Source organism: Lissotriton vulgaris, chromosome 11 (genome assembly GCF_964263255.1).
Source record: "Lissotriton vulgaris chromosome 11, aLisVul1.2, whole genome shotgun sequence".
Classification (NCBI taxonomy): Eukaryota; Metazoa; Chordata; class Amphibia; order Caudata; family Salamandridae; genus Lissotriton; species Lissotriton vulgaris.
Window position 1 is genome coordinate 1,027,221,095 of NC_141699.1, and position 10,829 is coordinate 1,027,231,923.

The 10,829-nt window shown below is 48.7% G+C and overlaps 1 protein-coding gene and 1 pseudogene across 1 annotated transcript; both read left to right on the forward strand.

The window, feature by feature from the left end:
* The first annotated feature begins 3,841 nt into the window (after positions 1–3,841).
* Positions 3,842–8,736, forward strand: LOC147683958 (uncharacterized; annotated as a pseudogene).
* A 32-nt stretch (positions 8,737–8,768) lies between these two features.
* LOC147683959 (UDP-GalNAc:beta-1,3-N-acetylgalactosaminyltransferase 1-like) lies at positions 8,769–10,202 on the forward strand. Its single transcript, XM_086944348.1, has one exon. The coding sequence runs from the start codon at positions 8,784–8,786 to the stop codon at positions 9,762–9,764; it is 981 nt and encodes a 326-aa protein (XP_086800474.1). The 5' UTR covers positions 8,769–8,783; the 3' UTR covers positions 9,765–10,202.
* The last annotated feature ends 627 nt before the right edge of the window (positions 10,203–10,829 follow it).

Sequence of the window (10,829 nt, forward strand, 5' to 3'; positions counted from 1 at the left end):
CCCACAAACGCTGTGTCTTGAAGGTGAAGTCGGGGTACAATGTTACTCTGCTGTTCGCTATTTGAAACGGACCAGTGTCTCAGGCCCTTTGAAGTAGTAGGTCCCTGTCCTTATAATGCAGCAGTTTAGCTATGATCGGTCTCGGGGCCAGACCTGGTTTAGGCGGTCCGGATGGGACCCGATGTGCACGCTCTAGGGTGAAGAAGGGCGACAGGCCTTCTGGCGCCACCACAGTCCTGAGCCAGTTATCGAGGAACTCCACCATGTCCTCCTTTTTCCTCCTTTTCCGGCACACCTACGATACGGACCTTGCTACGTCGGCTCCTATTTTCGGCGTCCTCAGCTCGTCTTTCAAGGATCTGGATCCGGTCGAGGGCATCTGTTAGTCTACCCTCCAGAGTCTTATGAGCAGGAGCCAGGTCCTGTAGGGTATCTTCAACCTCCTTGACCCTATCTTTGAGTTTGTCATGGTTCGCTCGTAGGAGGCCCAGTCCCGAAACCACTTGTGCAATATCCTGCTGCAAAGTGTCCTGTGTGGCCGCTATGGCTTCCAGGATACGATCCTGCAACTGCTGCAGCTCAGATGGTCCTGTAGGATCACCCTCCGCCATGTCGGAGGCCGCCGCTCCCTCAGGTTTCCCCTTCGGCTTCACCATTTTGCCCAGCCATCTACTCCGAGTGCGTGCTCAGCGTCCGGTCATCGCTCAGGTCTATCACTGACCTCCGGACCTTTGTTCGGGCGTTGGATCCCAGTTATGGGACCGTCGCGTTCACAGCCACTCGCTTCTCAGGATCGATGTTGGATCAGCACCTAGCCCGTCTGTCCTCTTCGTGTTTGAGGTCTTCTGCAGACCTCCGTAGGTCACTCGGGTCAGGACGGATCCAGGGCTCTGTAGCTGTCTAGGAGTGCTCTCCGCTGGCCCTGTCTTGCGGCCTACAGGTGGGGTGGGATCGCGACCCTCGTCCACGTGCCGCTGCTGCCCTGGCCCCCACTAGGCCCAATGCGCCAGTCAACCGTCTTCACTGTTGTGGGGGTGCTTAGGCTTTTCCCCAGGACTGATGGCGGTCGCCTTCTTCTCCGCCGGTAGCTCGAGGTTCGGTCTTCCACCCTTTCGCCTCTTTCAGGGGGGGGGTTCTTAAGTCAGCCCCCCTCCAGGGCGTCTCGGCCTTGCTGATCTACTCCACTCCTCGGTTCTTCGCAGATCTGAGCGTCGTTGGACTCCGTTTCTCTACGTGACGCAGCAGCCCGGGTCACTCCGCCATCTTGTCTAGTCGCTGTCCTCGGGCTAGACGGCTCAGTGGGCAGGCAACCCTTTCGGTATTTGTCATCCGAGTCCACTGCTGGGTCACCGAGCCATGGTTGGCGATGTTATCCGGAGTCAGGGCTCCGGTTCCCTCAAGGGTGAGCTGGTCCCGCTGCTGGTCGGCTTTTATCACACCTCGGTCGCCATTTTGAGGGCTTCTTTGTTCCGATCCGTTTTGAGTCGGATCGTTCCTCCGGCGTCAATACTCCCGCAATCGGCTCCGGTGGAGGTTCCCCGTGTGCCCCTTGAGTCCACCTGATGGCGCCCCCGCTTTTCCGGAGCCGTCGTGGGTTATTCCGCTCCGATTTGCAGGATTTTTGTGGAGATCGGGCGCGGAGCTCCGAGCTCACGCCGCCATTCCCTCCGGCGTCCAAGCCACTCCCCAACGCATAATGTTTTGATGCCTGTTTGTAATTCAGTAAATGTAGATTAACAGATACATAACAAATGAATTCCAAGCTACATAAACATGTGTGACATTTGTGCACTCTTTCATCACTCGTTCTGCCATAGAATTGTACATGCTGTGTCTCTGGTGAATGCAGTGTTTGGAATCCGCTTGTATTGTGGGCAGTAGTATTGGCAAAACACCCCAACCTTATGTTTTATGGAATCCTAAACATGGAGCACGTAGGGTGATTCTGCTACTTAGATTGAATTTTCTTTCCCCATAGAATTGTAACAGGAGCCTGGGAGGGTATTGCTAGACACGAAAGATACTGTCATTTATGTAATTCCTGTATACAAGACCTAAATCATGTTTTATTTGTTTGTCCCGCATTACAATCAGCACGTCACAGATACCTAAGGAATTGTTTTTTAAAGTATAATATCGCCACTGCAGAAGAGGCCTGGGATTGTCTGCTGTCTCCCCCATCTGAACTTATGTGTTTTAAAATTTGTAGTTTTTTAAAACAATTTTTAAATATGTACTAAGCAGTAATTTAGTATTTAATATGTATGCACTGAGCACTTGCACTTTCTCGACCCTTCGGTTTCTAAGGCTGATTTACTATGTTTGCAACCGAGCACGTGCAATCTTTTTTCGCTGCTAGTTACATGTCCTGTATGATCTCTTGCACCTTACTAAATCCCGGTTTTGCTGCTAATTCTATGTCAGGACCGGAGGCTTCATATTATGCTTTTTCCCTTCTTCGCTGTTTATTTAATACAACACACAGCAGCCAAAAAGCAATAACATGAGCCCTAAACCTCAGAACAAAGGATAAGGGCTACAACATCAGTAACATTTCCTCAGAAAACTACAAGTCCCATGATAACTAGCAAGGCAGTCCACAGCATAGTCCTTCCCCGATGTCCATGCCGGCTAGGTAGGACGTCCTCCCTGTGACCACTTCCTCTTGCTTCGCAGCCAGTTAAGTGTTTTTCTCCTCATCTCCTCATTGTTGTGGAATTTTGAGGTTGTTTGATGGTTTACTGTACTAGTTGTTTGGTCGTTTGGCCATTGCCGCTTTGTTTTCTGTTTTCCTTGCTCTGTCTTCTTTTTCAGAGCCCCTGCTGAATCGCAGGGACACTCGCGGTCCCTTATGCGATTTCCCTGGTTTCACGGTCTCCGACCGCTAGGGGGCGCCTGAGCGTCTTACTCGTCTCAGCGCGGTTTTTCTCTTCAGGAGAACCGCGCTGAGGAAAGCGACCCGCCGGAGCCTTCATTGCCGCCTCACCGCTACGCCCAGGGCCTCCCTAGGTCTGTATTCAGCCCTATTACACTCGTTACGCCCCGCTGGGGTCAGTAAAGCGGTTCTACCGCGTTGCCGCCTGCGGGCGTTTCTTTTGGGTCACTTTTAAATCCTGCACATATTTTATCCTTTCAAGCGCGCAGGGAGGTGGTGTTGACCCGGTCCGTTTGAGGGTCTGCGCGCTTTGGGGTTCGTGTCCCTCCCCCTTACTCCGGTTCCACCGGGCCCAAAGTTGCAGACCCGGTCTGCCCCACAGTTTGCGCAGGTTGCTGCCTGTTGCCCTGATCTTGTGCCTCACAGACTTTCCCTGCTAGAGGGTATTAGGTGTGCAGAAAGGTGTCCTGTCATGGATCAGGAAGAATACTATGAAGAGGAAGAATCCTATCAGTACTTGAATGATGAGGAATTCTATAGCGCATTGGACAGTTCTATATACCGATGTGTACAGGAAATTGTAGGTCTTATGGAGGAACGCCTTTCTGCCCGCATAATGCAGGAGTGTGAAAGGGTGACTCAGGCCCATGTAGGGGTCGCTGGCACGGCGGCAGCCCCTGTGGGCAGTGACCCACCTGCCCCTAAGAAGGCGTGTAGGGAAGGGGTTTCTGGGGTGGCGCAGGGTGTGGACAGGGACGCCTTTGAGCGTTTGCGTGACGCTTTTCTGGCCAAGGCGACCGTGCCTACCCCTGCGCCTCCACCAACGCCGGGTCCTTTGGGGTCCATAGGTACGGCATCCTCATCCCCGGGTGGTATGTCACCGGCAGACACGATGACGAGGATGGGTCTGTGCGTTCTTGGCGCCCTTCGGGCTCCGCCGCCGAGTTACCCCAGGATAGTTCGGGCATGCTGGACCCGGATGAAATAATGCATTCGCGGTCGGCTGCCTGGACCCCTGGGGAGAAGGTGGCGAAGTTCGCCGCGGGACGCCTCCGCAAGCCCCTGGAAAAGGAAGCAAGGAGTTGTCTGCCGGGAGAGTGTCCCAGGCCTACGTTGGAAGGCAAAGTGGCCCTTACGCCCGAGTTGGACCCTAAGATGGCCACCTTTCTTGCGAAGTTCGTCGTTAAAGATCCTCGCAAGGGGATTGATCGGTCCTGGCTCTCCTGTCAGGACAAGCTTTTGGACGCCATAGGGCCTATCACTAAAATACTAGACATGGCAGAAGAGGCTAAAGTGTCAGGGGCGACCATTTCTCCGGACGTGCTGTCCAACTGGGCTCAGAGAGTGGTAGTTTTCCTGGGGAATGCAAATTGTGCCATCTCGACCGAGCGTCGAAGGTCCCTCTTATTAAAACTGGACCCAAAACTGTGCGACTTGGCCTCCTCTGAGGCGGGGGCGGTGGCCCAAGGGGGCTCTTTGGGCACCCTTTCAGAAAGGAGCTAGGTAAGTTTGTTTCTACCTTTACGTCCCTGGATAGAGCTCAATCGAGCATTAAGAAAGTCTTTCAACAACGTTTCTCCCGAGGGGCCGGTCGCGGTGGGGGCCGCACGACAGGCCGTGGCGGTCAACAGCAGTCTGGCATCAGAAATCAAGGCTCCGGGCGCGCTCAATTTAATGCCTCAACAAATTACAACACCTTCTACACCACCAGGGGCCACGCTTCAGAGGCCGAGGTGGTTTCAAGAACACCGCTGGGAACAATTCAAACCGTGAGTGTTATTTTGGCGGATCAGGTCTTCATTGGGGGGGGGGGGGCGGTTAGCCTTGTTTCCAGAGGCCTGGGCCACGATCACATCGGACGCATGGGTCTTTTAGACTGTCCTAGGATTTCGCATAGAATTTTACAATCGGCCCTACCAACGCAGGCCTCCACACCCTATTGTTTTCTCTCATGCAGACGCGCAGCTGGTCGACAAAGAGGTCTCAGACTTGCTGTACAAAGGGGCCATTTTTCGTCGACGCAACACCCTGCCGGGTTTTTGAGCAATCTATTTCTAGTGGAAAAGGCAGACGGAGGCAAGCGACCGGTAATCAACCTCAAAGAGTTCAACGGCTGGTTGGTTTACCGGCATTTCAAGATGGAGGGTATCCATCTGTTGCGGGACGTGCTGCTGTCTAACGACTGGAAGGTCCGGCTGGACCTCGAAGATGCGTATTTGGTGGTGCCCATTCAGCCCTGCATCGTCGATTTCTTCAATTCCGGTGGATAGGCCAGGTTTTCGAGTTTACCGCCCTTCCATTCGGGCTTTCCTCAGCTCCTTGGTGCTTCACCAAGCTGCTCTACCCGGTAGTGGAACACTTGCGGGGCCAAGGGGTTCGGATGATTGTCTATTTAGACGACATCCGGTTGATGGCGCAATGTCCCAGGAAGCTAACCCTTCAACTTCGGCAGACAGTGTCCCTGCTCCAAGGGCTGGGGTTTGTCGTGAACGAAGAAAAGTCCGTTCTTTCTCCTTCTCAGACAGTGGTGTTGCAGGTTTTACCGTGGACTTGGTGCAGTGCACCCTGAATCTACCCTCCAAGAAGATGGGAAAGATTCGCCACATTTTGCGTCATACGATCTCGAGGTCCCAATCTTCCCGGGTCCCCTCCACTATCGGGCCCTTCAATGCCTCAAGGCGCATCATCTCCGTCGGGGACTGACTTACGATCAGGTGGTTCCCCTCTTCGTCGAAGTTAGGGAGGAAATGGCCTGGTGGCTCGCCCATATGGAGGCCTGGAACGGTCGGGTGATCTTTGGCCCGGTTCCGGACTTGGTGATAGAGTCCGACGCCAGCAGAGCCGGTTGGGGCGCCCGTTGCGGGGCGTTTTCTACAGGCGGCGCCTGGTCGTCAGAAGAACAGGAGCTGCATATCAACTGCTTAGAACTGTTGGCAGGGTCCTTTGCGGTACGCTGTTGGACCAAGGATTCAGTTTGTTCCTGTGTCCTGCTTCGGATGGACAACATCTCCGCGGTCCGTTACGTCAACCACCTGGGTGGCCCTCGCTCCAAAGCCCTAGCGGATTTAGCGAAGGATTTCTGGGATTACTGCCTGGCACACTAAGTGTCAGTGACAGCAGAGTACTTACCAGGTCAGGCCAATCAGGTGGCGGATTGGCACTCCCGGCACTTGCGGGACTCCAGTCAGTGGAAACTGGACCCACAGGTCTTCAGGCGCTGGACAGTCTTTGGAGCCAGTTCTCGGTGGACCTCTTTGCATCCCGTCTGGACCATCAGCTCCCGTATTTTTTCAGCTGGAGACCGGACCCTCTCGCGGAGACCACGGATGCTTTTCTCCAGGACTGCGGTCTGGAGAGGTCGGACGCCTTCCCTCCGTTTTCAATGGTGCTGAGGGCGGCGGCCCAGCTTCGCCGCCAGCAAGCAGACGTGGTCATGGTGACCCCCTTGTGGAGATCTCAAGTTTGTTTTCCAGTTCTTCTGGAACTTTCTTGGGATTCTTGGGATACTCCCCAGCTTCTGCATCTTCTTCTCAGCGTGGACGGGGACCCCCATCCTCTGGTGATGCAGAGCTCTCTTCACCTCATGGCGTGGAGGCTTTCAGCCGACGCTGGTCGCTCCCAGGTCTTTCGGGACCAGCTGAGACTTTCCTTTCCAGGGCCTGGGCAAAACGCTACCGCTCAGCTTGGAATAAGTGGTCCCGTTGGTTTCTTCGACGGGGCCTGGATCCCCTGGTCGCAGGAGTCGTTCCAGTTTTGAACTTTCTGGCGGAATCGGCTTCGGCCGGCCTAGCCTACCGCACTGTCAATGCGATGCGTTCGGCGACCTCAGCAGGCCACCACCCGGTGGAAGGTGCGCCGATTGGGGAACATCCTTTTGTTTGTAGACTATTGAGGGGCATTCGTCTTTCTTTGCCCCCAGAACTGCGGTATTCGGTTCTCTGGGATGTCAACCTTGTCTTGAATCTTTTTTTGTCTTGGCAGCCAAATAAGTACCTGTCCTTGAAAGAGCTATCAGCGAAATTAGCAATGCTATTGTGCCTGGTTTCATGCAGGCGGGTTTCAGATGTACGAGCTCTGGACGTTTCAGCGAGGGTTTTTTCCCCCAGATAGGTTTGTCTTCACGTTGGGGCGCCATACGAAATGTGCGTCAAGGACGATTTCCTTCCTGTATGTCGTCGAAGTCCCCAAACTCTGTGTGGTGCAATGCTTGAAGGCATATGAGGAGTTGACCCTTGAACTTCGTCCTGCGGGCGAACGACAGCTACTGATTGCGTTGCGAAAATCGCACAAGGCTGTCTCATCACCCATCATCGCCAGATGGGTACGGTGGATCATGCAGGAAGCAGGTATCGATACGAAGCAGTTCGGTGCCAATCGGCTAGAAGGGCCATGGCTTCAAAAGCCTTCTCGTTGGGAGCCCGCTTGGAGGACCTGATGCGCGCTGCGGACTGGTCCTCGGATTCCACCTTTAAACGGTTCTACTTTAAACCGGTGGTGGATATTGCACAATCGGTGGTAAGTAAGCTTTGAACTAGCATAATCTGAAGCCTCCGGTCCTGACATAGAATCGAAATTTGCCTAGCATAGTAACGGTAAGTTTCAATTCTATTAAGGACACGGAGGCGAGGATTATCCCTCCCGAGCCTCCTGCGGAAGCGATCTCCCCCGTACTGCAGTAAGTACTCAGGTTTTCTCAAATGTGTGGTTATGAACTTCAGTGTTATCACAGTCATATTTTTTATGATGGTGTACATAGGGATTTTTGTCCTTACACCGCTGACGCTGTTGTGTGTCTTTTGCTAGGAAACGATGGTGCGAAACAGGACCAGTGATACGATGGCGTGACTCGCGCGAAGAAAGAGGAAGTGGTCACAGGGAGGACGTCCTACCTAGCCGTCATGGACATAGGGGAAGGACTATGTGGACTGCCTTGCTAGTTATCATGGGACTTGTAGTTTTCTGAGGAAATGTTACTGATGTTGTAGCCCTTATCCTTTGTTCTGAGGTTTAGCGCTCATGTTATTGCTTTTTGGCTGCTGTGTGTTGTATTAAATGAACAGCGAAGAAGGGAAAAAGCATAATCCTCGCCTCCGTGTCCTTAATAGAATTGAAACTTACCGTTACTATGCTAGGCAAATTTCGATTATCATGTACTTCACTCTGAAAACAGCGCTTCTAAAGTATTGAAATACTCTTGCACTGTTATTATGTTGCTGGTTATATTGTACAGTCTAGTGAATAGACAAGTTATTGTTTTCATTATATGGTTATTCCGTTTGTTATCTAGTACTTTATAGCAAATTGGTATAGCGAATTGTTAAATCTTTGCACTTTACAACAAGTTTTAATTCTGAACTTTTTATGATAGTGTTAGATTATAACTTTATATAAGTCTAAGTATTAATTCATGGTAATCCGACTATTCATGGTTCACTCCTCCTGGCACTCGAAAACCTATAGAATGGCTGCTACTGATATGCTCATTTGTGTTTTTATATGAAATGATATGATGAATTTAGATTGGCAATTTTTATGGAATGTAATGTTGTTTTTAAGAAGTATTTTTATGTGGAATTCATTTGGAATTCCAAATCATAATGAAAAAATAATTGAATTGAATAATTGAATCTGCTTCCATGCCATATCCGATTCTCTTTATATGCGAATAAAGGGTGAAGTGTAAACATCATTTCCTGAATGTCTCTCTGAAATCTGCCATGCTGCTTGCTAGTGAACTGTTGCAATCTACGTTTTAATTAAATAAGGTAAATGTAAACTCAAAATTAATTGTTTAATAACAAAATTTACATTTCCGTTTCTCTTAGAGCTTCGTTCCATTGCAACATGGGTTCCTAGCATGAGGATGTTATGGTCTGCTGGGCGGATGTTTTCAAAACGTGAAAAATCGATGAAGGTCCTGCAAGCTAAATATTTCATATGTTTAAAGTTCGTTTTTTTTGTCTTAGTTGGAACTACTGTTACAATATTGATGTGGCTGATCTTGCAGCAATCGCCCAATTTGGTTGAGAAGATGAATTGGATATATTTTTACGAATATGAACCAATCTACAAGAAGAACTTTACTTTCACACAACTTGAACATGTAAAATGTAAAGATACAAACCCATTTTTGGTCATTCTGGTGTCTTCCAGACCAAGAGACACATTCGCCCGACAGGCCATCAGAATAGCATGGGGTTCTGTGAACATGTGGTTTGGGCATCAAATAAAAACCTTGTTCTTACTAGGCCAAGAACCAACTGAAGATGCCAAGTTGAAAACATTGATAGAGTATGAAAGTAAACTTAATGGGGATGTTATTCGCCAAGATTTTCTGGATACCTATGATAACCTTACTTTAAAAACCATAATGGCTTTCCAATGGGTTTCACAATTTTGCTCAAATGCCAAATATATCATGAAAACCGATTCAGATGTGTTCATCAATACTCCCAATATGCTAAACTTTCTTCTGGCGTTCAATTCATCTGATAGTTTGTTTACTGGTTACCCCTTCATTGATAACTTTGCGCAGAGAAGCACATTTCACAAAGCATATATTTCATATGAAGAATATCCTTTCAGGATTTACCCACCATATTGTAGTGGCCTGGGATATGTACTCTCTGGAAAGTTGGCCCTGAAAATCTATGAAGTTATGAGCCATGTAAAACCTATCAAGATTGAAGATGCCTATGTTGGAATGTGTTTAAAAGTACTCAATGTGACTGTGCATGTTCCCAAAAACCCACAATTGTTCATTTTAGATAAATTTGAATATTCTATCTGTAAATATAAGAAAGTATGTGCTGTACATGGTCTGTCCGCATACGAGATCACCAAAGTTTGGGACGCCATACAAAAGAACACTTTACGTAAATGTTTGTGACCGACACAATATTCTCGAAGCAGCAGTATAGACAAAAACAGAAAATTAGGTACGCCTTACTGCTTATTTGCCTCTTGATTCTGATATGGAGAACTGTTTACTCTTTACACAGAAGCATCGCTTAAGCATCTTTTCTGAGCATTTCATTCAGATATTAGCATGTAAAGACCCGGGTACAATAACATGCATGATGGTTAGTTGCGACGAGTCGATTCCTGTTAGTAACAGAATGAAAAATAAAATGCTCAAAATGTTTTTGCTTTTATTTTTGCATTCACCATTATCCTTAGAACCATGGTTTACATTGCAAAGTCCGGAGTGCAGTTTGCACTCAATTCCTGATCGCCACTGTTGTGAAAACAGGCAGAAATAACTGCTTGCACCCAATTTTACAATAATGTCTGGACTTGCGTTTCCTAAGCGATTAAAGCTAACACGAAGGCCAAAGTTCTTGTTTTTGCCAAAGTGTACACTAGAATGTTTTACTTGATGCCAGTTTTGATTCTGACTCAATAAACTGCATTTGTAGTACTGTTGTTTTAATGTTACATAATGAATGCACTAGCCTTATTGTGGATTTTTATTGAGTCGTGTCTTTAGTTGATGTGAGTGCATAGCAGTACCACCTGGTGAATTTTTTAAATCCTATTGACTGCACCAAGGAAGCAACCAAAGATAGCAAACCTTAACTATTTTTGTGCGGCCACCTTCAAATCATGTTATAGCACATATTTCCTAGCAAATTGTCTAACATTTAATAGGTGTTAAAAGTAATTCTGAATGAGCAGTCTTGAAGTATGCGGAGTAATCCCAACCCTTTAGAGGGGAGGGCCCAGTAGTCTGTCCTCTTTTTGAAAGAATGATTGAATTTTTTTTGTCAAACTGCATTTTACAGATAAAGGTAGCAAAAATATTGTTAATTGAGGTAAAGGCTTTGTAGGAGTTTTTGAAGGTGTGGGATGGACAGCACATGACTCGTGTAGTATTTGATTAATTCAAGATCTCACAAAGTACAAAAGAGAATTATTGTTGTGCTGCAGTAAATCATGTCTATGCGGCGAGCAG

What these genes read in the sequence shown, in the direction of transcription:
- LOC147683959 (XM_086944348.1), top strand. Translation starts at nt 8,784, where the DNA reads ATGAAGGTCCTGCAAGCTAAATATTTCATATGTTTAAAGTTCGTTTTT.